Source organism: Chlorocebus sabaeus, chromosome 22, assembly GCF_047675955.1.
Source record: "Chlorocebus sabaeus isolate Y175 chromosome 22, mChlSab1.0.hap1, whole genome shotgun sequence".
Taxonomy (NCBI): Eukaryota; Metazoa; Chordata; class Mammalia; order Primates; family Cercopithecidae; genus Chlorocebus; species Chlorocebus sabaeus.
In genome coordinates this window covers 82,314,313-82,338,701 of record NC_132925.1, presented here as the reverse complement: position 1 = coordinate 82,338,701, position 24,389 = coordinate 82,314,313, and the positions used below count along the sequence as shown (strand labels likewise).

At 39.1% G+C, this 24,389-nt stretch overlaps 1 protein-coding gene and 1 pseudogene across 12 annotated transcripts in view; one reads left to right on the top strand and one right to left on the bottom strand.

Moving 5' to 3' along the window:
* The window catches only part of DNAH12 (dynein axonemal heavy chain 12), a 247,789-nt gene that overhangs the window by 134,639 nt on the left and 88,761 nt on the right, over positions 1-24,389 (bottom strand). For all 12 annotated transcript variants that reach the window (XR_012090615.1, XR_012090616.1, XM_073010001.1 and 9 more), the window contains 10 exons: positions 18,128-18,313; positions 16,944-17,144; positions 14,097-14,291; positions 12,614-12,735; positions 12,236-12,518; positions 9,332-9,451; positions 7,751-7,907; positions 7,350-7,522; positions 1,077-1,229; positions 568-807 (listed from right to left, as the gene is read on the bottom strand). Coding sequence is in view for 10 of the 12 variants with exons in the window: in XM_073010001.1 (XP_072866102.1) it covers positions 568-807; positions 1,077-1,229; positions 7,350-7,522; positions 7,751-7,907; positions 9,332-9,451; positions 12,236-12,518; positions 12,614-12,735; positions 14,097-14,291; positions 16,944-17,144; positions 18,128-18,313 (1,830 nt within the window). In the remaining 2 variants the exon portion in view is untranslated. The remainder of the gene's footprint in view (positions 1-567; positions 808-1,076; positions 1,230-7,349; positions 7,523-7,750; positions 7,908-9,331; positions 9,452-12,235; positions 12,519-12,613; positions 12,736-14,096; positions 14,292-16,943; positions 17,145-18,127; positions 18,314-24,389) is intronic.
* On the top strand, positions 2,108-3,861 carry LOC103227794 (elongation factor 1-alpha 1 pseudogene; annotated as a pseudogene).

The following is a 24,389-nucleotide window of genomic DNA, read 5'->3' as shown; positions in this document are numbered from 1 at the left end:
AGCATAAGCATTCAAGGTGTAGTGTTGTCAAGTTTATTCTCCAAATGCAGCACCTTTTTCTAAACTATAATTTTTTTCGGTAGTACTTTTAATATTTTTATGCAGTTAGTATTTTTTGGATGTCTAAATAAGTTTTGGGAGGGAAATTACAATGTTATGAAAAAAATATCATTTTGAATGGATTATGCTGGGGTTTTTTTTTAATTCACAAACTTACACTCTTAAAAAATATTGGCCAGGGTACAGTGGCTGATGCCTCTAATCCCAGCACTTTGGGAGGCCGAGGCAGGTGAATCACGAGGTCAGAAGATCGAGACCATCCTGGCTACCACGGTGAAACCCCGTCTCTACTAAAAATACAAAAAATTAGCCAGGCATGGTGGCATGAGCCTCTAGTCCCAGCTACTCGGGAGGCTGAGGCAAGAGAATCACTTGAACCCGAGAGGTGGAGGTTGCAATGAGCCGAGATCATGCCACTGCACTCCAGCTTGGGCAACAGAGCGAGACTCTGACTCAAAAATATAAATAAATAAATAAATAAATAAATAAATAAATAAATAATATTACCTTAAGATTGTCCGGCAATTCAGAGCGTCCTGCATAACCAGGATTCATGGTAATAGCTACAAAGCAATTCGGATTGAGCTTAAGTTCTGTCCCTTCAAAAACAAACACATCCAACTTCTGTTGAATGGCTCTCTGAATGCAAAGGATCTGTTGAGCTACCACTGACAACACTTCCAACTCAATTCGATTGAATTCATCAAAGCAAGCCCAAGCACCGGAAGAAGCCAATCCTTTAAAAAACTAAGGACAAAGAAAAAAGGAAAGTGAATTTTTTCTCAGGAAAGGATATCATCTCTTAAAACAAATATCTAACACTTTAAGTCAGAATTGAAAGTTAAATTCAATAAAAGTTCCAAGGATAAAAACAATGTCTTTACTCCTAAAATGCAAGTCCGAATAATATTCAAACCACATTCATATGTTTAAAAATGAGTTTGCTTCCATTTATCCAATTAGACCTAGTTGTAAGTTTGTAACATTTAATATTATTGATTCAGCAATTTAACTACCTTTCCCATTGCTAGATAATCTAGCCCATCAGAACAGTTGAACACCACACACTGTACAGCAAGAGCTTTAGCCAAGTCCTTGGTGGTTTCAGTTTTTCCTGTGCCTGCTGGCCCCTCTGGAGCACCTCCAAGGTTTAAATAGAAAGCACCTATCTGAAATGAAAAATACATGTGAAAAGAAATCCATGCTTAAATTTAAAAAATCAACAGACACTTGTTTACCAAATAGATTTAGTCTGTTCCGTAGCTTCAGAGAAGCCATTACATAATTACATTGTTCAGTTAATTTTTAGCACAAATTTTTCTAGCTGCTTAAAGAGAAAGCATTTTAAAATGTTCAAAAAAGTGAAAAGGTATCAAAACTTCTGTGTCTTCTGACACTTTCATAGGTATCCCATTTGCCTTTAAAAACAAAGAAAATCTAGCCTTGTGGGGGTAAAATTGGTTCAGAAAGGTTTTAATTAGAAGTGTTTGTGGAGATGGTTGTGGAGGACAATAATGACACATTCTGGGTGGCTCACCGCAAAGAGGGTAAAACACCAGAAAGTGAGATCTATAAATGGCACCCATCATTGGGAAAAGAAACAGATGACTTATTATATAATTTTGTCTATAATTTGCCTGGCCATTGCCTTTTACACTTGGTATGTTCTCCATTTTCTACTTTCCCATAAAACTGTTCTATATTTCTCATTACTGGTAGTATCACTTTCTACCTTGTATTATACTTAATTACATACATTCTTTTTTCTCATCAATTAGTCTTTAAGGTGCTTAATGACAATATCAGCAGTATTTGAATTATTCCTGGGTCCCCAAAATGACTGGACTAGTGGCTGGAAATTTTTAGAAACATAAATTACAGTCAGCTCTAACTATGGAGTCCATTTCATGGGAGTTTCAAATTTAACTTCTTTTAGAAAAAGTAGGGCTAAGTAACAAAGGCTGCGCATATAAGCGGGGCAGGGGGAATAAGAGAACTCTGTACTTTGCTCTTAATTTTGCTATGAACCTAAAACTGCTCAAAAAAAGGTCTATTTTTGCTTTTTTGCAATGGGTTTGCTGCCAGAACACAGGTGTCGTGAAAACTACCCCTAAAAGTCAAAATGGGAAAGGAAAAGACTCATATCAACATTGTCGTCACTGGACACGTAGATTCGGGCAAGTCCACTACTACTGGCCATCTGATCTACAAATGCGGTGGCATTGACAAAAGAATCATTGAAAAATTTGAGAAGGAGGCTGCTGGGATGGGAAAGGGCTCCTTCAAGTATGCCTGGGTCTTGGATAAACTGAAAGCTGAGCGGGAACGTGGTATCACCATTGATCTCTCCTTGTGGAAATTTGACACCAGCAAGTATTATGTGACTATCATTGATGCCCCAGGACACAGAGACTTCATCAAAAACATGATTACAGGGACATCTCAGGCTGGCTGTGCTGTCCTGATTGTTGCTGCCAGTGTTGGTGAATTTGAAGCTGGTATCTCCAAGAATGGGCAGACCCGAGAGCATGCTCTTCTGGCTTACACACTGGGTGTGAAACAACAAATTGTTGGTGTTAACAAAATGGATTCCACTGAGCCACCCTACAGCCAGAAGAGATACGAGGAAATTGTTACGGAAGTCAGCACTTACATTAAGAAAATTGGCTACAACCCCGACACAGTAGCATTTGTGCCCATTTCTGGTTGGAATGGTGACAACATGCTGGAGCCAAGTGCTAACATGCCTTGGTTCAAGGGATGGAAGGTCACCCGTAAGGATGGCAATGCCAGTGGAACCACGCTGCTTGAGGCTCTGGACTGCATCCTACCACCAACCCGTCCAACTGACAAGCCCTTAAGCCTGCCTCTCCAGGATGTCTACAAAATTGGTGGTATTGGTACTGTTCCTGTTGGCCGAGTGGAGACTGGTGTTCTCAAACCCAGTATGGTGGTCACCTTTGCTCCAGTCAATGTTACAACTGAAGTAAAATCTGTCGAAATGCACCATGAAGTTTTGAATGAAGCTCTTCCTGGGGACAGTGTGGGCTTCAATGTCAAGAATGTGTCTGTCAAGGATGTCTGTCGTGGCAACGTTGCTGGTGACAGCAAAAACAACCCACCAATGGAAGCAGCTGGCTTCACTGCTCAGGTGATTATCTTGAACCATCCAGGCCAAATAAGTGCTGGCTATGCTCCTGTATTGGATTGCCACACGGCTCACATTGCATGCAAGTTTGCTGAGCTGAAGGAAAATATTGATCGCCGTTCTGGTAAAAAATTGGAAGATGGCCCTAAATTCTTGAAGTCTGGTGATGCTGCCATTGTTGATATGGTTCCTAGCAAGCCCATGTGTGTTGAGAGCTTCTCAGACTATCCACCTTTGGGTCACTTTGCTGTTCGTGATATGAGGCAGATAGTTGTGGTGGGTGTCATCAAAGCAGTGGACAAGAAGGCTGCTGGAGCTGGCAAGGTCACCAAGTCTGCCCAGAAGGCTAAATGAATATTATCCCTAAAACCTGCCACCCCACTCTTAATCAGTGGTGGAAGAACGGTCTCTGAACTGTTTGTTTCAATTGGCCATTTAAGTTTAGTAGTAAAAGACTGGTTAACGATAACAATGCATCATAAAACCTTCAGAAGGAAAGGAGAATGTTTTGTGGACCACTTTGGTTTTCTTTATGCATGTGGCAGTTTTAAGTTATTAGTTTTTAAAATCAGTACTTTTTAATGGAAACAACTTGACCAAAAATTTGTCACATAATTTTGAGACCCATTAAAAAAGTTTAATGAGAAAAAAAAGGTCTATTTTTAAAAATAAGTAAACCACAAAATGATAAATATTTTTTACTTTATTTTAAAAATCCAAGAGAGACAGCTAGTGTAAAAAATGCAATATCAGTGATACTTCATCCATTTTATTTTATTTTTTGAGATAGGGTCTCGCTTATTGCCCAGGCTGGAGTGCAGTGGTGAGATCTTGACTAGGTACACCTCTGCCTCCTGGGCTCAAGCAACCCTCCTACCTCAGCCTCCTGACTAACTAGGACTACAGGTGTACGCCACCACACTCAGTTTATTTTTTGTATTTTTAGTAGAGAAGAGGTCTCACTATGTTGCCCAAGCTGGTCTCAAACTCCTGAACTCAAGCAAGCCTCCTGCCTTAGTCTCCCGAAGTCCTGGGATTATAGGCATTAGCTACCACACCTGGCCAACCTATTTTAAATTTACAATGGATGCCATATTGTTAATACCCATTAACTTGATTGCTGAAAACCTCGGGCTCTTCCTTTTCAATTTTAAGAAAACGTTCACAAACATGTTCCCTTTATTATGAATAATAAATATATTAGAAGACTTTTTCTCAATGTCTAGTGTTGTATTCAAGCATTTAATATGATTCCGGGTGGGCACAGTGGCTCACGCCCGTAATCCCAGCACTTTGGGAGGCATAGGCAGGTAGATGACTTGAGGTCAGGAGTTCAAGACCAGCCTGGCCAACATGGCGAAACCCCGTCTCTACTAAAAATACAAAAATTAGCCAGGTGATTACAGTGGCACACGCCTGTAATCCCAGCTACGTGGGAGGCTGAGGCAGGAGAATCACTTGAACCTGGGAGGCAGAGGTTGCAGTGAGCCAAGATCACACCACTGTATTCTGGCCTGGGTGACAAAGTGAGACTGTCTCAATTAAAAAAAAAAAAAAAGTGACCTGGTGGGGTGGCTCACACCTGTAATTCCAGCACTTTGGGAGGCCAAGGTGGGCAGATCACCTGAGGTAGGGAGTTTAAGACCAGCCTGAATAACATGGAGAAACCCCATCTCTACTAAAAATACAAAACTAGCTGGGCGTGGTGGCGCATGCCTGTAATCCCAACTACTCAGGAGGGTGAGGCAGGAGAATTGCTTGAAGCAGGGAGGCGGAGGTTGTGGTGAGCTGAGATCCCACCATTGCACTCCAGCCTGGACAACAAGAGCGAAACTCCTTCTCAAAAAAAAAAAAAAAAAAAGGTGTTGAATATGATTCCCGTTTTTACAACTCAAAGTTGTTAACCTCCACCTTACAAGCATATCACAGCTTCTGACTTCACAGAGGTAACAGATATGACATACTATCTTGAATTCATCTGCTCAACAAATATTTAGGGATAATGTGTCCTTGTTCAGCACTAGAGTAGAGAACAAGACAGACATAGTCCCTGCCTACAGGCAGCTACCCAAGAAAATAAAGAGTTTGGTGAAATCTTTTCTCCTAGACTCATTGTTGCCCTACCCAGAGCCCCTTTACCCAGTCATTGCATTCATCCATTTGCTGTGTCAGTTGCAAATAGTTCACAGCTGCTCTTTTCTCCTTAACAGCAAGAAAATGCCTGAAAGCTTACTCATATCTCTGCCCCAGGGGTGACCCTTAGTCAATGAAATTAAACGGGTACAAAAGCCAGACCCCGCTGGCTTTGAAGTGGAATAACTCATGTCATTCATGCTTCAGAGCACCCTGTGAGATCAGGCTGCAACTGTACGTCTGTTGAAACCACACCTTTGCTTAGCTTTTTACTGTCCCATCCTGCTGTCCTTGTTTCCCTACAGGTTTTTACTAAGAACATTACCTCATCCTTTGCACAAGAATTGCCACTTCATTTCTGTTTTAAGAGAACTCATTCCAAGACACTTTAGTTTCACTTACTCAGCACAGGTAGAGTGGTACTTCTTGATACTCCTTCTCAATTCCCGTAGGTAGGGTTGCCAGATTTAGCAAATAAAAATACAGAATGCCCAGTTAAATTTTATTTCAGATAAACAGCCAGGACCAATGGCTCACGTCTGCAATCCTAGCACTTTGGAAGGCTGAGGCAGGCAGATGGCTTGAGCCCAGGAGTTCAAGAACAGCTTGGGCAAGCAAGATGGCTGAAACCCCATCTCTATTTTAAAAAGTACGAAAATTAGCCGGGTGTGGTGGCATCTGCCTATAGTCCCAGCTACTTGGGAGGCTGAGGTAGGAGGATCTCCTTGAGCCCAGGAGGCAGAGGTTGCAGTGAGCCATGATAGCACCACTGTATTCCAGCCTGGGCAGCAAAGTGAGATTCTGTCTCAGAACAAAACAAAACAAAGCAAAACAAAAATTCAGTTACAGTGGGTAGCTAGTCAGGTATGAGCAGAGCCGGAAAGTGCTCCCCACCCCACACACACCAGGAATGTCCGGTGACCACCAGGTGATGGTCAGGGGTTGTTAACTGTCTCGCTGAAGTAATAATTGGTCACAGCTGATGCCAGGGATGGGCAGTCTCCTAACAAATAGAAAATACCTGAAACTGGTGATCAGCAGCTTCCCCATAAGATCTCAGGAGCTGGGTGAGTGGGGAGAAGTAATGCAAAATCTAGGAAGTATGCCAATGTATAAAAGTCAAAAGGTCAAGTTGCATACTTGATCTCTCAAGTCACCTGCTTGGGCCTCCTCGAAGTGTACTTCCTTTCGTTCCTGCTCTAAAGCTTGTTAATGAACTTTCGCTCCTGCTCTAAACCCTGCCTCAGTCTCTTTCCGCCTTATGCACCTCAGTCAAATTCTTTCTTCTGAGGAGGTAAGAATTGAGGTTGCTGCAGTCTCGTACTGATACAGATATGCTCCACAGGCAACATATTTTGGTGTCACGTGACTTGGGTAATTTCCACTGCTACCATTCAGATAAACAATGAATAATTTATTAGTGTAAGTATGTCCCATGCAATATTTGGGACATATTTACTTAAAAAATTATTTGTTGTTTGTCTGAAATTCAAATTTACCTGGGAATCCTGTATTTTATCCAGCAACCACATTCCCAGGGTTTTTATAGTTACAGCTCTGTCTTCCATAGCTTCAGCTCTGGATCTCATGTCTCAGCACCACACCCATACATTTCATCTCTCCATCCTATCTAACAGCACTAATTTGGTGTCCTAAGGCCCAAATGTACTTTCCTCATCTTCCTGTCATCTCTCCCAAGACTCCACTGCAAAAACTGATACCATTTTCCAAAGCTCCAGTTTAGTCATTATATTGTCAATACTTCCCTTTTTCTAATTACCCCCAATCAGAGTGACTCACAACTTTCATACGATAAAATGTAAACACTATTGTATGCTACAAAAGCACCCAGAAGTAAATATTCATTATTATAATTTTGCATAAAGAGAATTTGGGATTAGAAAGGGATAACTGTATTCAACTACTGCAGGTAAGACAAGTGAGAAAAGATGTCGTTACAGCAAAAAGTAATTGTAAATGTGTGAATTAAGATAATTTAAAAGCATACCAATGTTCTGTAACACCTGTCAGTTAGAGGTGTAATGACAAGTCGAGGTGAGTTACCAAGATATTCATAAGCATATTTTACATTGCAATTAATGATACGAACTCGGGCATTCTCATTTTCCCAATAATATCGGAGCTGAGCAAGCCATTGGAAATCTGTATCATGTGAGACACCTAGAAAAAATAAAGTAAAATAAGACACATGATCCTTACATGGAAATAATTTTTAAAATAAGTATTTTATCTTTTATAACAGCAAATATTAAAAAATCATGTTTGCCAACTTATAAAAAAGATTGTGTTAAAAAAATTCTGTTGAGAGAAAAATACATAGAGTACAAGTCTTTGTTTCCAGATGCTATCAACATTTTATCTTTAAAAATCAAAGAAAAAGTCACCTACCCATTTCAATCATGTCCATGACCACATCTCTAGCATGGACATCAATAGTAACTAAAGCCCCCAGAGTGGTCCTGGTCTGCTTAGACAACTTTCCTCTTACCAGCTCTACAATCTCATTCAGTTGGTTTTGAAGTTCTTTATAATACTTCTTTAATCCCTACAAAATAAAAAAAAAGCAATCTAATTGATGTCATATCATACTTAAAACATGTATTTTATATATTTAGCCTTTTATAAAACAATTCTGACTTAATCTATCTCAATATAGAAATGAGTCCAAGCGTGGTGGCTCATTCCTATAATCCCAGCATCTAGGAGGCTAAGATGGGAGGATCTTCTTTTTTTTTTGAGACAGAGTCACTGTTGCCCAGGCTGAAGTGGCAGGATCTCAGCTCACTGCAAACTCCGCCTCCTGGGTTCGAGTGATTCTCCTGCCTCAGCCTCCTGAGTAGCTGGGACTACAGGCATGTGCCAGTAGGTCTGGCTAATTTTTTGTGTTTTTAGTAGAGACGAGGTTTCACTATGTTAGCCAGGCTGGTCTCGAACCCCTGACCTCAAGCGATCCAACCGCCTCGGTCTCCCAAAGTGTTAGGATTACAGGCGTGAGCCATGGTGCCAGGCCCAAGGTGGGAAGATCATTTGAGGACACGATTTCAAGACCAGCCTGGCAAAGCAGAGAGACCCCTGTCTCTATAAAATTTTTTTTAATTAGCCAGATGTGGTGGTGTGTGCCTGTGGTCCTAGCTATTCAGAGGCTGAGGCAAGAGGATAGCTTGAGCCCAGGAGTGTGAGGTTATACTGAGTTATGACTATGCCATTGCACAGCCTGGGTGACAGAGCAAGACCCTATCTCTAAATACACACACACACACACACACACACACACACACGGAGAAATGAATTTTGTGAGTGATTTTGTCTAAGCCCAGTAAAATATTAAGAACAAGTTCTCGGGCCAGGTGCAGTGGCTCATGCCTGTAATTCCAGCACTTTGGGAGGCTAAGGCAGGCGGATCTCCTGAAGTCGGGTGTTCAAGACCAGCCTGACCAACATAGAGAAACCCCATCTCAGCTAAAAATACAAAATTAGCCAGGCGTGGTGGCACATGCCTGTAATCTCAGCTACTTGGAACAAGGCTGAGGCAGGAGAATTGCTTGAACCCAGGAGGCAGAGGTTGCAGTGAGCCAAGATCGTGCCATTGCACTCCAGCCTAGGCAACAAGATCATAACTCCATCTCAAAAAAAAAAAAAAAAAGAACAAGTTCTCAATGAAGTTATAATTTTAAGATTATATATAGAAACTGACAGATGTATTGTCTTTGCAAACAATAGATAAGCTAACTAAGAAACATGGGATGGGGTCAGGCACTGTGGCTCATGCCTCTAATCCTAATACTTTGGGAGGTTGAAGTGGGAGGATTTCTTGAGGCCAGGAGTTCAAGACCAGCCTGGACAGCACAGCAAGATCTCATTTCTAAAAATAATAAAATAAAATAAAATAAAATAAAATAAAATAAAATAAAATAAAATAAAACAAAACCTGGAATGAAGGATGTTACTTAAAAGCAACCAATGCTTTACCTCCGTCCCACCACTTAAAACTTCCTGTGTCTCAGATGTCCAGAACATTTGAGAAACACAAAGCACAACTTGGCCAGGCCACTCTCGAACCCAGTCTCTTCTTGCAGATTCTGGATAAGCCTGAACAATTAAAATAAATTTATAACTTTAAAAGGCTGCATGAGAAAAAGTAGCTAAATGTCTAGCAATAGAGAAGTGCAATATTTGGTACCTACATAGGCTAGAATATCATATAGTCAGAAAATTGTTAAATGACTAAAAGACTCCCTCCAAATTTTATAATTATTATGTTTTAAAAATATTTATTTATAAAAGAATGGAAAGATAAACACCAACATGTTAATAATGGGCAGCTTTAACTGTTGATTCTTCTGGAAGTTGATTTCTATGTGATTTTTATGTTCCTTTGCTGTGGAGAGTTGTCAAGTTTTCCATATAGAATACCTATTACTTCTATCATAATAAAATACAAAAATTTTAGTAAACTTAAAAAAAACTAGTCAAGGCTGGGTGCGGTGGCTCACACCTGTAATCCCAGCACTTTGGGAGGTCGAGGCAATGGATCACCTGAGGTCAGGAGTTCGAGACCAGCCTGGCCAATGTGGTGAAACCCCCCCTTCTCTACTAAAAATACAAAAAAAAATTCACTGGGCATGGTGGTGGGCACCTGAAATCCCAGCTACTGGGGAGGCTGAGGCAGGAGAATCACTTCAACCCGGGAGGCAGAGGTTGCAGTGAGCCGAGATCACACCACTGCACTCCAACCTGGGTGACAGAGTGAGACTCTGTTTCAAAAACAACAACAACAACAAACTAGTCAAATAGATTATGTATATTGATGCCAAGATTTAATTGAAAAGGAGACTATACAATATAGTTAAAAACTGCACTAATAGTGCCCTTGTATTATTTATCCATAGCTTTTCTGAAAACCTATATGACCAGGGCATATAATTTCACAATTATATATTTGTTCAATTATGTACAATTGAACAATCTGTAGTTTTGAATTCAAGGTATATTTTCATTTTTTCTAACACTTTGATATTCAAAATGCATTTAAATGTATTTATGGAGGGAGAGGTTTAACCTTTTTAAAAATAGCTTTTTTTAACAGTAAATGATTTTAGCAGATCCGAACTATAAATTGAAAACAACTACAGAATGAATTTTGAAGCTGATGCTAATGCAAATTATATTTTCAATAAAATAAGATCATCTTATATATATAAGAATGTTAAAATAGGATATCAGTATTGTTATAAAATGCTTCTTAGTCATATTTAGAAATAAATGCAAATGATAAGCTGACCTAAGCTTCAAAGAAGGATGAATGGTGACTGAGAGCCATTGCCAGGTACACAGAAGGTCAATTTCTATACTAATTAAGGAAATACTTTTATGGACAATGGTGGTTCTTTCCTATGTGTTTTAGTTTGCTTTGAATCATAAATAGTAAAAGGAGAGAAAAAGTCAAGATTTATCTGTAGGAACACTGAGGCTGAACAGAATAGCCACCACAAGAAGATGAGCTTCATAGGACTCTCGGTGAAAGAAAAAGAACAGTCACTCACATATAGTGAGTTGCTGAATATTATAAAGCTTCGATGCCTTTTAAAACTATTCTAAACACAGAAATACATGTGTTTATCATTCAAGATTAGGTTAACTGAATTAACATAAGTGAGATACATGTAGTGCCAAGTGTTATCTTTCTTTCAAATTTATTACATAGCCCCCTTTAATGTTTGTTCATCTTATTTGAGTTCTTAAGTAGTTGTTTAAGTGTAAAATGCAGTATGTGAACTAGGTCATGCATTTACCACTCATATCTGAAGAGAACTGTCCTGCAGATCCGCATGTGCTAATGTGTAGGATTGTTTGCCTATGAAACATATCCACTAGCCTAGCTCATAGCATTTCACTTTTAATATACCTAAAATTGAGCTCTTGATCTTCCCCTAAGCCTCCACAAACCTGCTTCTCCTCCAGGAATCACCCAGAGTAAATGCCACCCATATGTTCAAATCAGAAGCCTAAAAGCGATTTTTGAGACCTCCCCCTGCTTACACTTGTATTCTACAACCAGTTCATCATCAAGACCTGTTGAAATTAACTACAAAATTTATTTCTAATATTCTACTTTGCTCCATATCTTCTGCCATTTCCCTAGAAACAGACCACATCTTTTTTCCTTTATTTTTGGTTTTTATTTTTTGAACCTGAATCTCTGGCAAACCAGCCCATATCATCTTTCATCTGAACTAATCTGAGTCTCCTAATTTGCCTTCCTGTTTTCACAACTCCACTAATCTATTCTTTATACCATAGCCATAGTGGTATAAAAATATAAATCAGACTATGTCTCTTCCCTGATTAAAATATTTAGATGGTGTTCCATTGCATTTAAAATAAAATGCAAACTCCTAACTGCCTTCCTTTCCAACCTCATGTCACTTTACTCTCCACTCTGCTTACTCTATCCAGACATATTTGTCTTCTTTCAGGATCTCCCAAATCCCCAGTTCTCTCTGATCCCAGGGCCTTTACATAGGATACCTAGATGCTCTCTCACTTGCTCTTTACCTGGCTAATTCCTACCTATCCTTTGTATCTCAGTTTCAACATCACCTCCTCTAATAGCCTATCACTGGACCTTCCCCCATTCTAAATTATATACCTCTTATTTTTCTCTCTCATAATACCTTTCCTCTTTTATAACAATCATATACTATTATCAATTCATAGCAATATCGTTATATTAATAATAATGTTAGAAACAAGTAAATAAAATAAATGATTTAAAATAGTAAGAACTTTAAGTGTTAATTTACTGGTTTTCAAAACCTCTTAAACAAAGCATTTGCAGAATATAGGGTATACATCAAATCCTCGAAAACACACCAGCCTGGCTGCAGCGATCACATCATGAATACTCCGGAGCATTAGGTCTTCCACTTGAATGAGCCACTTTTCCACAGCACCCCGCGCTGCAGACGTGGAAATGAGTGCAATCAGCTCCACTCGTTCGCTCTCAGAGCTATACATGGCTTTAATGTCCAAATTGGGAAGGAACTCCAATTTAGCAATGCCCTCAAAGCATTTTTTTAAATGTGGCTGAACTCTAAGAGGATCTTTAGTCTCTGATAAAATCTCTAACATTTCATCATTAGATAAGAAGAAAAACCTAGGGAAAAACATGGAAATACAAAAGTTTTAGTTATAATTCATCACACATAAGAAAATGCTTTTAATTACAGCACAATTGATTGTCTATCATACCGAGGGAAGAAAAGACGTTTCTTTTCAAGATATGCATTAAGACCTTTCATAATTTTCTCCAAAAGTTCATTGCAGTTCTGCAGTTTTTCCAATAAACCTGTTAAAGAAGTGGCAGCAAGAACCTAAACGAGACACACTCATTCAAGTCAGCACTTTTATGCCAGATATAAGACTTAAATATCAATCTATACTATACATTAAAATCTTTTAATGTTAAAAGGTTTACCAAAAAAGTCAAAGGTTTATAAAATTTGCAGTGAAATTTTTTGTAATGTAAAAACTATTAAAATTCAATGAGTTATAAATATTTATCCAAGGACGCTAGTTAAAATGACAAGTTGTGATTGTCATGCATATTGTCATTTCTCCTATATTATTTTGAATGATGTGAGAAAAGTCTGTTTGGCTGGTGCTCGATTTAATTCTTACTTTTACTACTGTCAACCATAAATGTAACAATCTACAGCAAGGAGTTGGCAAACTATATCCTGCAGACCAAATCCAGCCTGCTGTCAGTTTTTGTATGGGTTGTAAGCTAAAAATTATTTTTACACTTTTGGAAGTTAAGAAAATCAAGAGAAGAATATTTTGTGACATATGAAAATGTCAGTGTCCATAAAATTTTATTGTAGCACAGCCACAGTCATTCATTTTCATATTATCTCTGGCTGCTTTCTCACTGCAACAGCAACAGAATTGAGTAGCTGCAAAAAATACCTGTCCTGCACAGCCTAAAATATTTACTACTTGGCCCTTAGGAGAAAAAAATTGCTGACCTCTGATCTACAAGAAATCATGTTTAACAAAGATTCTAAAGTCAACAGGTAAAGCAAAATCCTTAACACTCATGAATTTCAGTGCACTACTGACTCGCAGTAAGTCCAGCACAGCTAGTTTTTCATTCAGCATGGGAATAAATTGTCATTTCTTAAATTGAATGCCAGATGAAAAAGTGGATGCATATCTATGGACTATGTGCACTGTGTGTATGAAAAATATATAGTCTGTTTTTCAACATTTACTGGGAAAGACATAGGAATTGAGACCAATGGAGAGAACAGCAGATTCTTCCCCATCACTCCGAGTATACAGAGTCACTAGTAGAATGTCAGTTGAGTCACCTACACTATTCATTCTGTCTCCCTCTCTCTTGTTCTCACTCTCTCCTCTCTCCATTTGATTTGATTTATCTATTTATTTTATGAGGAGGAGAGCAGTGCGTGTTTACGGTAGAAGGCGTGTGAATCAGATGTACATTTGAAGCAACTCCACCAGGTATACTAAAGAGTAACAAGTAGTGTATCTTATTAATTGAAAAGTAAACTTATTTTAATACTTTTATGCTTTCTCATATTTTTCTGAACTTTCCAGTTTGTATACAATGAGCAAGTTTAATTTTTATAATCAGAAAAAAGTCACATGTTTTACTTAATTTCCAAAAACAAAGATTCACCTACTGTGAGAGAGAAAACAAACACTTCACCTTTGGATCTTTTGCACAAAACTTCATGATATCCCTCCAATGTCTGTCTACTGTCTGAAATTGACGCCCTTCTTCTGGCATCTGTTGCATAATATCCTCAGAACAAAAGATGGGCTCTAAGTACAGCCATTGAGCTTGCACTTTTAACCATTCATCAATTGTTTCTTGTATTCGAATCAAGCGGTCCTCCCAGGCCTTAATGAAAAGTATACTGCACTAAATTCTAGTTATTAAAGAAAGGTTATAAATTATAGCAAGGAAAATACATTTTAAATTTACTATTATTTTTAAATAAGTGCAAACATCTTACAGCTTAAGGTTACTTATGTATGTCTCACAAAGGCTTAAAAAAAATTCTAAGAGGTCTGAGGTTTTCCTAAATCACTGGAACTCACGATTGGAAATGACTGTAACGTTATTTTTATTTTTATTTTTTATTATCCTTTAAGTTCTAGGGTACATGTGGATAACGTACAGGTTTGTTACATATGTATACCTGTGCCATGTTGGCGTGCTGCACCCATCAACTCGTCAGCACCCATCAACTCGTCATTTATATCAGGTATAACTCCCAGTGCAATCCCTCCCCCCTCCCCCCTCCCCATGATAGGCCCCGGTGTGTGATGTTCCCCTTCCCGAGTCCAAGTGATCTCATTGTTCAGTTCCCACCTATGAGTGAGAACATGTGGTGTTTGGTTTTCTGTTCTTGCAATAGTTTGCTGAGAATGATGGTTTCCAGCTGCATCCATGTCCCTACAAAGGACACAAACTCATCCTTTTTTATGGCTGCATAGTATTCCATGGTGTATATGTGCCACATTTTCTTAATCCAGTCTGTCACTGATGGACATTTGGGTTGATTCCAAGTCTTTGCTATTGTGAATAGTGCCGCAATAAACATAGCAGCATGATTTATAATCCTTTGGGTATATACCCAGTAATGGGATGGCTGGGTCATATGGTACTTCTAGTTCTAGATCCTTGAGGAATCGCCATACTGTTTTCCATAATGGTTGAACTAGTTTACAGTCCCACCAACAGTATAAAAGTGTTCCTATTTCTCCACATCCTCTCTAGCACCTGTTGTTTCCTGACTTTTTAATGATTGCCATTCTAACTGGTGTGAGATGGTATCTCATTGTGGTTTTGATTTGCATTTCTCTGATGGCCAGTGATGATGAGCATTTTTTCATTGTCTGTTGGCTGTATGAATGTCTTCTTTTGAGAACTGTCTGTTCATATCCTTTGCCCACTTTTCGATGGGGTTGTTTGGTTTTTTCTTGTAAATTTGTTTGAGTTCTTTTTAGGTTCTGGATATTAGCCCTTTGTCAGATGAGTAGATTGCAAAAATTTTCTCCCATTCTGTAGGTTGCCTGTAACATTATTTTTATCAGTTTCCTAATCTCTAGATGAGCCATCTGGAGTCCCAAAACCATCCGAGAATATATCCTGCTCTACAGCAGTAGTTATCAACCACAGGCAATTTTGCCTCCCACCCCAGGGAACATTTGACAATGTCTGTAGACATTTTTGGTTGTCACAACTGATGGGGGAAGATGCTACTAATGTCTAGTGGGTAGAGGCCAGAGATGCAGTTACACAACCTATAATGTACAAGACAGCCTCCCATCACAGAGAATTATAAAGCCCAAAATATCAACAGTGACAGGTTGAGAAATCCTGCTCTATATCAACACAATTTGGAGAAAAGTGAACTGAAATGAAAAATAAAATGAAACAAGTCTCCTTATTCTCATAGATCCCCTAGAAATGACAAGATATTTCATTAGCCAAAGACCATTAATATAATATCTCTCTTTGGTTCTTAAATATATGCCTAAGGTCTAAGTGTCAAGAGATTAAGTCCATATCTTCGATTTTTAAAAAATCTCTAAGACAGCTTTTAAATTTGTCTTCTAAATTCCTCTTGTTAGACAAGTAAATTTCTACAAAAAAGTAATATCTTATCAGGAAAGGCTAGGTTAGCCTGCTTCTTGGGATAATGTCCAGCCTTATATTCTCTTGGAAGAACATTACTCTGTTTTCTCCAAATAATGACAGCCAAAATCTTCTATAAAACACTATTTATGCTCATATTAAAACCAAATTGCCTCGGTTTGAACCCTAGCTCTGTCACTTATTAGCTAGATGAACTTAGGAAAATCCCCTATCCTATACGTTGGTTTCCTTGTCTATGAATACAGATAATAATAGTGCCTACTTTGAAGGCCTGCTGCAGGGATCAAGTGGGTTAATAAGTGTAAAGTTCCTAAAGCAGCATCTGAAACATAGTTTGAAATCAATTGATATCAGGGTAAAAAAATCCAGTTGTCTTTCCCCAATTTATATAGGCCCCAGTTAGAACAGTTTTCATATCCAATAAGATATGAAATAATCTTGGAGCCTCAAATACCATTCGTTTTTCTCAAGGGAACAATAATTCATTAAATACTCTAAAAGATCCTCATGCTAGCTGTTTACAACTATAATTAAAGCATGGTTACTACAAGTTTCAAGAATGCAGCATAAAACAAGGTTTGGGTTTTCTTAAGTTAGAATAAGTAATACCACCTGTTTTCCTCTCGAGTCTATCACTGCCATTGGAGAAGATTTTAATAAGACATTTTTCTTTTAAAAATCATTTATGTCTCAGATGTATATATTTCTATATTAAATTTTGAATATCATTTTGTATTTTATGAAATAAAATATCAAGATTATAGGTCTATGATTTGAATAAACACTTAAAAAGCCATTCAATCGGCTACTTATTACCATGAGAGCATATATGTAACAGGATTGCAATCTGTATAAATGACCAAGAGCTGATTATCATATTTAACATACCTTGATCTCATGTTCAAATGGTTTGATGAAAGGTGAGCCTCTCATTGTCTGAGTTTTTATAATTTGATCATCAAGGATGGCCTGAATATCATCCACTGAAGAAAGAATACAAACTCCAGTGTCACGATATAGACTTATATGAAAAGCAATATCATCCCAAGTTCCTATCATTGTATTCATGGCTTTCTCTAATGAAAATTCCTAAAAGGAAGGAATGAAGAAAGAATGGGAGGGTGAAGAAAGGATCTTATTTACTATATTGACTTTCCCTAGTGAATTCAGTAAGCATTTGATGTATTACATTATCATTTCCTTAAGATAATCTGTGACTACAGTATAACTTTTTAAGTTAGAAGGTTTTTCGACAATTTAAAAATTCCTAAGAAGAACGATTACATAGTTTTAAAAAATTCACTTGCTATGAAAACTACTGCTGTCAATATTAAAAATGGACAAGAGAATAAAATACCTGTAGGACTTTCTCTGAAGTGGCCTTTCTACAGGCAGTCCATAGTCTGAAGATGTTTTCTGTGTACTTCAAGAACCCATTCTTTAGGGCCATACTTACCCTGCTAGAACGCACACATATCACATGCCACACATACAACAGTACTCTTAATGAAAAAATTATGTACCAACACTAGCACATCATCCAACAACATCAGAATGTGGCAGAACTAAGAGGAGGTCAAAGGAGTCATTTCTCATCTGGATTCAGGACAAGTAAGCACACACTTTGTGGCGGGGGAAAGAGTGTTTTGTTTTTGAGACAGAGTTTTGCTCGTCACCCAGGCTGGAGTGCAGTGGCATAATCTCAACTCACTGCAACCTCCACCTCCTGGGTTCAAATAATTCTCCTGCCTCAGCTTCCCGAGTAGCTGGGATTACAGGCACCCACCACCATGCCCAGCTAATTTCTGTATTTTTATTAGAGACAGAGTTTTGCTGTGTTGGCCAGGCTCATTTTGAACTCCTGACTTCAGGTGATCTGCCCACCTCGGCCTCCCAAAGTGCTGGGATTACAGGCGTGAGCTACCACGCCCGGCCGGAGAGTGGTATTCTATTACTCTCCCCCACCACCTCCCGTTGCTATCCAGTACTGTACACATTCAACCCCCCAAAAAACTATGATTACTTGATTAACAAAGTCATCACATAAAGTATTTCAGTTGATCTTTGTTTACCTTGCTTGCACCTGCACTTATCACTTCAAATTGTTCCAAGTATGGGGTAAGGTTTAATTTTAAAACTTTTCTCAGTGTAGTTCCAGAGTCTGGAGTCAAGTCATAGCCTACAATTTCTGACATCTGTTTCCAATGATGAGCTCTCATTCCTGGATTGCACAGAATGGAGACAGTAGGAATATATTCCTAATGGCAAAAATATAAACAAAATGAGTCACTCATTTGACTTCCACACACATAGATTCCATAGATGAAGCCTTGATGGTATAAGGATCACATTTCTTCAGTTTATTTAATACATTTCTATCAGTACAATCAAAACATCAATTAGATTTGGAAGGAGAGAGATACTAAGAAAATGAACCTAAAGTTCACCTGCAAAAATAAGCATGTAAAAATAGCCAGGAAAATTATAAGAGTAAAAAAGAAGAATGAAGGGCCAGATGCAATGGTTCATGCCTGTAATCCCAGCACTTTGGGAGGTTGGGGTGGGAGGATTGCTTGAGCCCAGGAATTTGAGGTTACAGTGAGCTAAGACTGCAAACTGCACTCCAGCGTGGGCGACAGAGTGAGGCCTTGTCTCTATTAAGGAAAAAAAAAAAAAAAAGGTATTATTTCAGAAATTCAAATTCATTATACTATTTGCAGAAATATATAATATATAGTTATAAACACACACACATAGCATGAATGGGGAAAATATCTGTGCCAAAATCCCAAAATGTAACAATGTTTTATCTCTGCTGAGTGACCCCTGCCTTGGCCTCCCAAAGTGCTGGGATTACAGGTATGAATCACCATGCCTGGCTCCCTATTTTATATTTATATGAGTCATGTTTTAACTTTGTATAAGTAATAACTTAATATGGTAAGTTTTTTAAATTGGAGGACCATAAACTAGCACACTTTTTGTTTTGCTTAGTTAAGGACTTTGTTTTAACCTTCCATTGGTTATCACCATCATGTTTTTGCTTTTCATCACATATTCCCTAGAATTTGTCAGAACATAATATAACAGGCACTCAGTAAATATTTTTTAAATAAATGAAGTTTAAACATCTAAAAAGCAGAAAGAACATACTCTTTATTTATTTAGACAGAGTCTTGCTCCGTCGCCCAAGCTGGAGTGCAGTGATGCGATCTCGGCTCATTGCAACCTCCACCTTCTAGATTCAAGAGATTCTCCTGCCTCATCCTCCCAAATAACTGGGACTACAGCCTCCTGAGTAGCCTCCTGAGTAGCTGGACCACACAAAAGTGAAAAAACTCTAAGCAGACGAGCAGACAGTAAGAGAATCAGACTTCCACATCTGCAATGCCCCTCCCTCTATTCTGTCAGGTACCAAGAGGGCAGAAAATTTCCCCCCAACTCACTGTTTCTACCCTGATAAGAACAAGGTCAAAGTGGACAACCAGCTACCCCACCACCCTGGATTCCCTAGCAGGAGATCTGTCCTGCCTTAACCCACAGGAAGCATCCCCAGTGCCTGAAAGGATAAATAATTCCTGAGGACAAGCAGAGACAAAGGGAGGAGGTAGGACTACCATCCCCAGCCCTGGAAACGTTACTCTGTAAGCCACAGGAGATGCCAAATCAGAGTGGCTATTCTGTAGCACCACACTGTAGGAGGTTTGTCCCACAGGTCCCCTGGGCACAAACTCCTAGCCAGCTTCCCACATTGCCAGAATATAACCTGTGGGACTGTCCCCATTCACTAAGGGCAACGCTCCCATCAGGTACTAGAGCCAAGCCAAACCTGGGCTTAAGGTGCCACTTGGAGCTGAAAAGGAAGCAGTGACCTAGCAGTACAGAAACTCGAAGCAAATATATCCAATATAAACCAAAACAAGCTAGAGAAGAAACACTGGAATAAATAATACTTCAATGCAAAGACACAGATGTACAACCAGCAAAAACAAGAGCAGAGAGGGAACCATGATCTCCACAAACAGAAGAAGCAAAGAACCAGTAAATGACTCTGACAAGACAGTGATACATGAGCTCTCTGACCAACAATAAACAACTAAATTCCTAACCAGACTGATTAACAAAAAGGAGAGAAAATTAAAATAATCAATATTGAGAATTAAAAAGGAGTTAGCACTATAGAATCTACAGACATTTAAAAGATAATGAATGTTATTAGCAACTTTATGGCGACAAAATCAATGACTTAGAAGAAATGGACAAATTCCTTAAAAAATACAATCTACCAAAATTAAAACACAAAATCTGAATAGCCCCTATATCTATTAAAGAAATTATCTTTTCCTTCCTCTAGAGGGGGAATTGGCACAGGACTTGCTTCAGCCAATGTAATGTGGGTGGATATGAAGTATTTCACTCACAGCTGAGTAGAAGATCTAAACTTAGGTACATGGTTTAGCTCAGCCCTTGCCCTTTCTCTATAACGTGAGATTGGCCCACATTAGCTCAGGGCACAGCCTGTGTCCTGGAACTTAGAAAACTCAGGAGCAGAATAGGACTGCAACTGGAAGCAGAGACTCAGCTAACCTGTGGTCCTCATGGAATATGAAGAAGAAATAAATTAGTACTTGAGAAATATATATAGAGAGAGTCTGTTTTCAAAACCTTTCCTACAAACAAAATGTCAGGCTAAATGGTTTCACGAGTGAATGTTTCTCTAAAATAAGAAAGAAATAATACCAATTTATAAAAAACTCTTTCAGAAAATAGAGAAAATAAAACTTCCCAATTTGTTTTATAAGGCCAACACAACCCTGATACCAAAATCTGACAAAGACATGACAAGAAAACCAAGACCAAGATCCTTCCTGAACATAACCTCAAATATCCTAAATAAAATATGAACAAATAACAAACTATAAGAGTATTAGAAAAAAATATTTTGGCATGGGGAAGGCATTTTAAACTACAGTTCAGAACCCAACAGCCATAAAGGAAAAGAATAAAAATAATTACATGAAAATAAAAGGCTTCTGCCAGGCAAAAGCTATCATAAGCAAGGTTAAAAAGCAAATAATAAATATTCACATCACAGACAAAGCCTAATCTATATACACAGGAAAAGAAATCAGTAAGAAAAAGGTCAATAATTCAACAGAAAAATAGGCAGAGGTATGTTAAAACAGTTTACAGGAAAAGAAATATAAAACACTCTTAAATATATGAAATAAATGAAAATATGCTTAAAATTTTACTTGCAATAAGAGAAACGAAAATTCTCCTAGTAGAGTAGCAAAAACCTAAAGTTTGATGATATTTTGTTATGAAGGTTGGTGAGAGTATATATTGGTATAACCTGTATGGAGGGTAATTAAACTGTTGATTTTAACTTGGCATTTACTCTTCCACAGTTTACCCTGCAGTCCCACCTTCAAACACATGCAATGTACACACACATACACACATTAGTCATACATTATATAGGTGTGAAAAAAATGAAGAAGCTCCCTATATATAACAAGAAAAGATCTCCAAGATAAATTAAGCAAAACAAGGAAAGAAAATAGCGGAAGCAGTTCCAAGATGGCCAATAGCTCCCAGTGTGAGCGACACAGAAGATGGGTGATTTCTGCATTTCCAACTAAGTTACTGGGTTCATCTCACTGCGGCGTATCATATCAGACAGTGGGTGCAGGACAGTGGGTGCAGCCCACCAAGCGAGAGTTGAAGCAGGGCAAGGCATTGCCTCACCCAGGAAGTGCAAGGGGTAAGGGAATTCCCTTTCCTAGCCAAGGGAAACCGTGACACACAGCACCTGGAAAATCGGGTCACTCCCATCCAAATACTGCACTTTTCCAAGGGTCTTAGCAAACGGCACACCAGGAGATTATATACGCCTGGCTCAGAGGTTCCCACGCCCATAGGGCCTCCCTCATTGCTAGCACAGCAGTCTGAGATCTAACTGCAAGGTGGCAGCGAGGCTGGGGGAGGGGCACCCACCATTGCTGAGGCTTGAGTAGGTAAACAAAGTGGCCAGGAAGCTCGAACTGGGTGGAGCCCACTGCAGCTCAAGGAGGCCTGCCTGCCTCTGTAGACTCCACCTCTGGGGTCAGGGCATAGCCAAACAAAAGGCAGCAGAAACCTCTGCAGATTTAAATGTCCCTGTCTGACAGCTTTGAAGAGAGTAGTGGTTCTCCCAGCACGGAGTTTGAGATCTGATAACGGTCAGACTGCCTCCTCAAGTGGGTCCCTGAGCCCCGAGTAGCCTAACTGGGAGGCATCCCCCAGTAGGGGCAGACTGACACCTCACACGGCCAGGTACCCCTCTGAGACAAAGCTTCCAGAGGAACGATCAGGCAGCAGCATTTGCTGTTCAACAATATTCACTCTTCTGAAGCCTCTGCTGCTGATACCCAGGCAAACAGGGTCTGGAGTGGACCTCCAGCAAACTCCAACAGACCTGCAGCTGAGGGTCCTGACCGTTAGAAGGAAAACTAACAAACAGAAAGGACATCCACACCAAAACCCCATCTGTATGTCACCATCATCAAAGACCAAAGGTAGATAAAACCACAAAGATGGGGAAAAACAGAACAGAAAAGCTGAAAATTCTAAAATTTGGAGTGCCTCTCCCCCTTCAAAGGAATGCAGCTCCTTACCAGCAATGGAACAAAGCTGGATGGAGAATGACTTCGACAAGTTGAGAGAAGAAGGCTTCAGATGATGAAACTTCTCTGAGCTAAAGGAGGAAGTTTGAACCCATCTCAAAGAAGCTAAAAACCTTGAAAAAAGATTAGACAAATGGTTAACTAGAATAACCAATGTAGAGAAGTCCTTAAATGACCTGGTAGAGCTGAAAACCATGACACGAGAACTACGTGATAAATGCACAAGATTCAGTAACCGATTCGATCAACTGGAAGAAAGGGTATCAGTAATTGAAGATCAAATGAATGAAATGAAGCAAGAAGAGAAGTTTAGAGAAAAAAGAGTAAAATGAAATGAACAAAGCCTCCAAGAAATATGTGACTATGTGAAAAGACCAAATCTACGTCTGACTGGTGTACCTGAAAGTGACAGGGAGAATGGAACCAAGTTGGAAAACACTATTCAGGATATTATCCATGAGAACTTCCCCAACCTAGCAAGGCTGGCCAACATTCAAATTCAGGAAATACAGAGAACACCACAAAGACGCACCTCAAGAGGAGCAACTCCAAGATACATAATTGTCAGATTCACCAAAGTTGAAATGAAGGAAAAAATGTTAAAGGCAGCCAGAGAGAAAGGTCGGGTTACCCACAAAGGAAAGCCCATCAGACTAACAGCAGATCTCTTGGCAGAGACTCTACAAGCCAGAAGAGAGTGGGGGCCAACATTCAACATTCTTAAAGAAAAGAATTTTCAACCCAAAACTTCATATCTAGCCAAACTAAGTTTCATAAGTGAGGGAGAAATAAAATCCTTTACAGACAAGCAAATGCTGAGAGATTTTGTCACTACCAGGCCTGCCATACAAGAGCTCCTGAAGGAAGCACTAAACATGGAAAGGAACAACTGGTACCAGCCACTGCAAAAACATGCCAAAATGTAAAGACCATCAATGCTAGGAAGAAACTGCAACAACTAACGAGCAAAATAACCAGCTAATATCATAATGACAGGATCAAATTCACATATAACAATATTAACCTTAAACATAAATGGGCTAAATGCTCCAATTAAAAGACACAGACTGGCAAATTGGATAGAGTCAAGATCCATCAGTGTGCTATATTCAGGAGGCCCATCTTACGTGCAGAGACACACACAGGCTCAAAATAAAGGGATGGAGGAAGATCTACCAAGCAAATGGAAAACAAAACAAAACAAAAGGCAAGAGTTGCAATCCTAGTCTCTGATAAAACAGACTTTAAACCAACAAAGATCAAAAGAGACAAAGAAGGCCATTACATAACGGTAAAGGGATCAATTAAACAAGAAGAGCTAACTAACTATCCTAAATATATAGGCACCCAATACAGGCGCACCCGGATTCATAAAGCAAGTCCTTAGAAACTTACAAAGAGACTTAGACTCACACACAATAATAAGGGGAGACTTTAACACCCCACTGTCAACGTTAGACAGATCAACGAGACAGAAAGGTAAAAAGGATATCCAGGAATTGAACTCAGCTCTGCACCAAGCAGACCTAATAGACATCTACACAACTCTCCACCCCAAATCAACAGAATATACATTCTTCTCAGCACCATGTCACACTTATTCCAAAATTGACCACACAGTTGGAGGTAAGGCACTCCTCAGCAAATGTAAAAGAACAGAAATTAT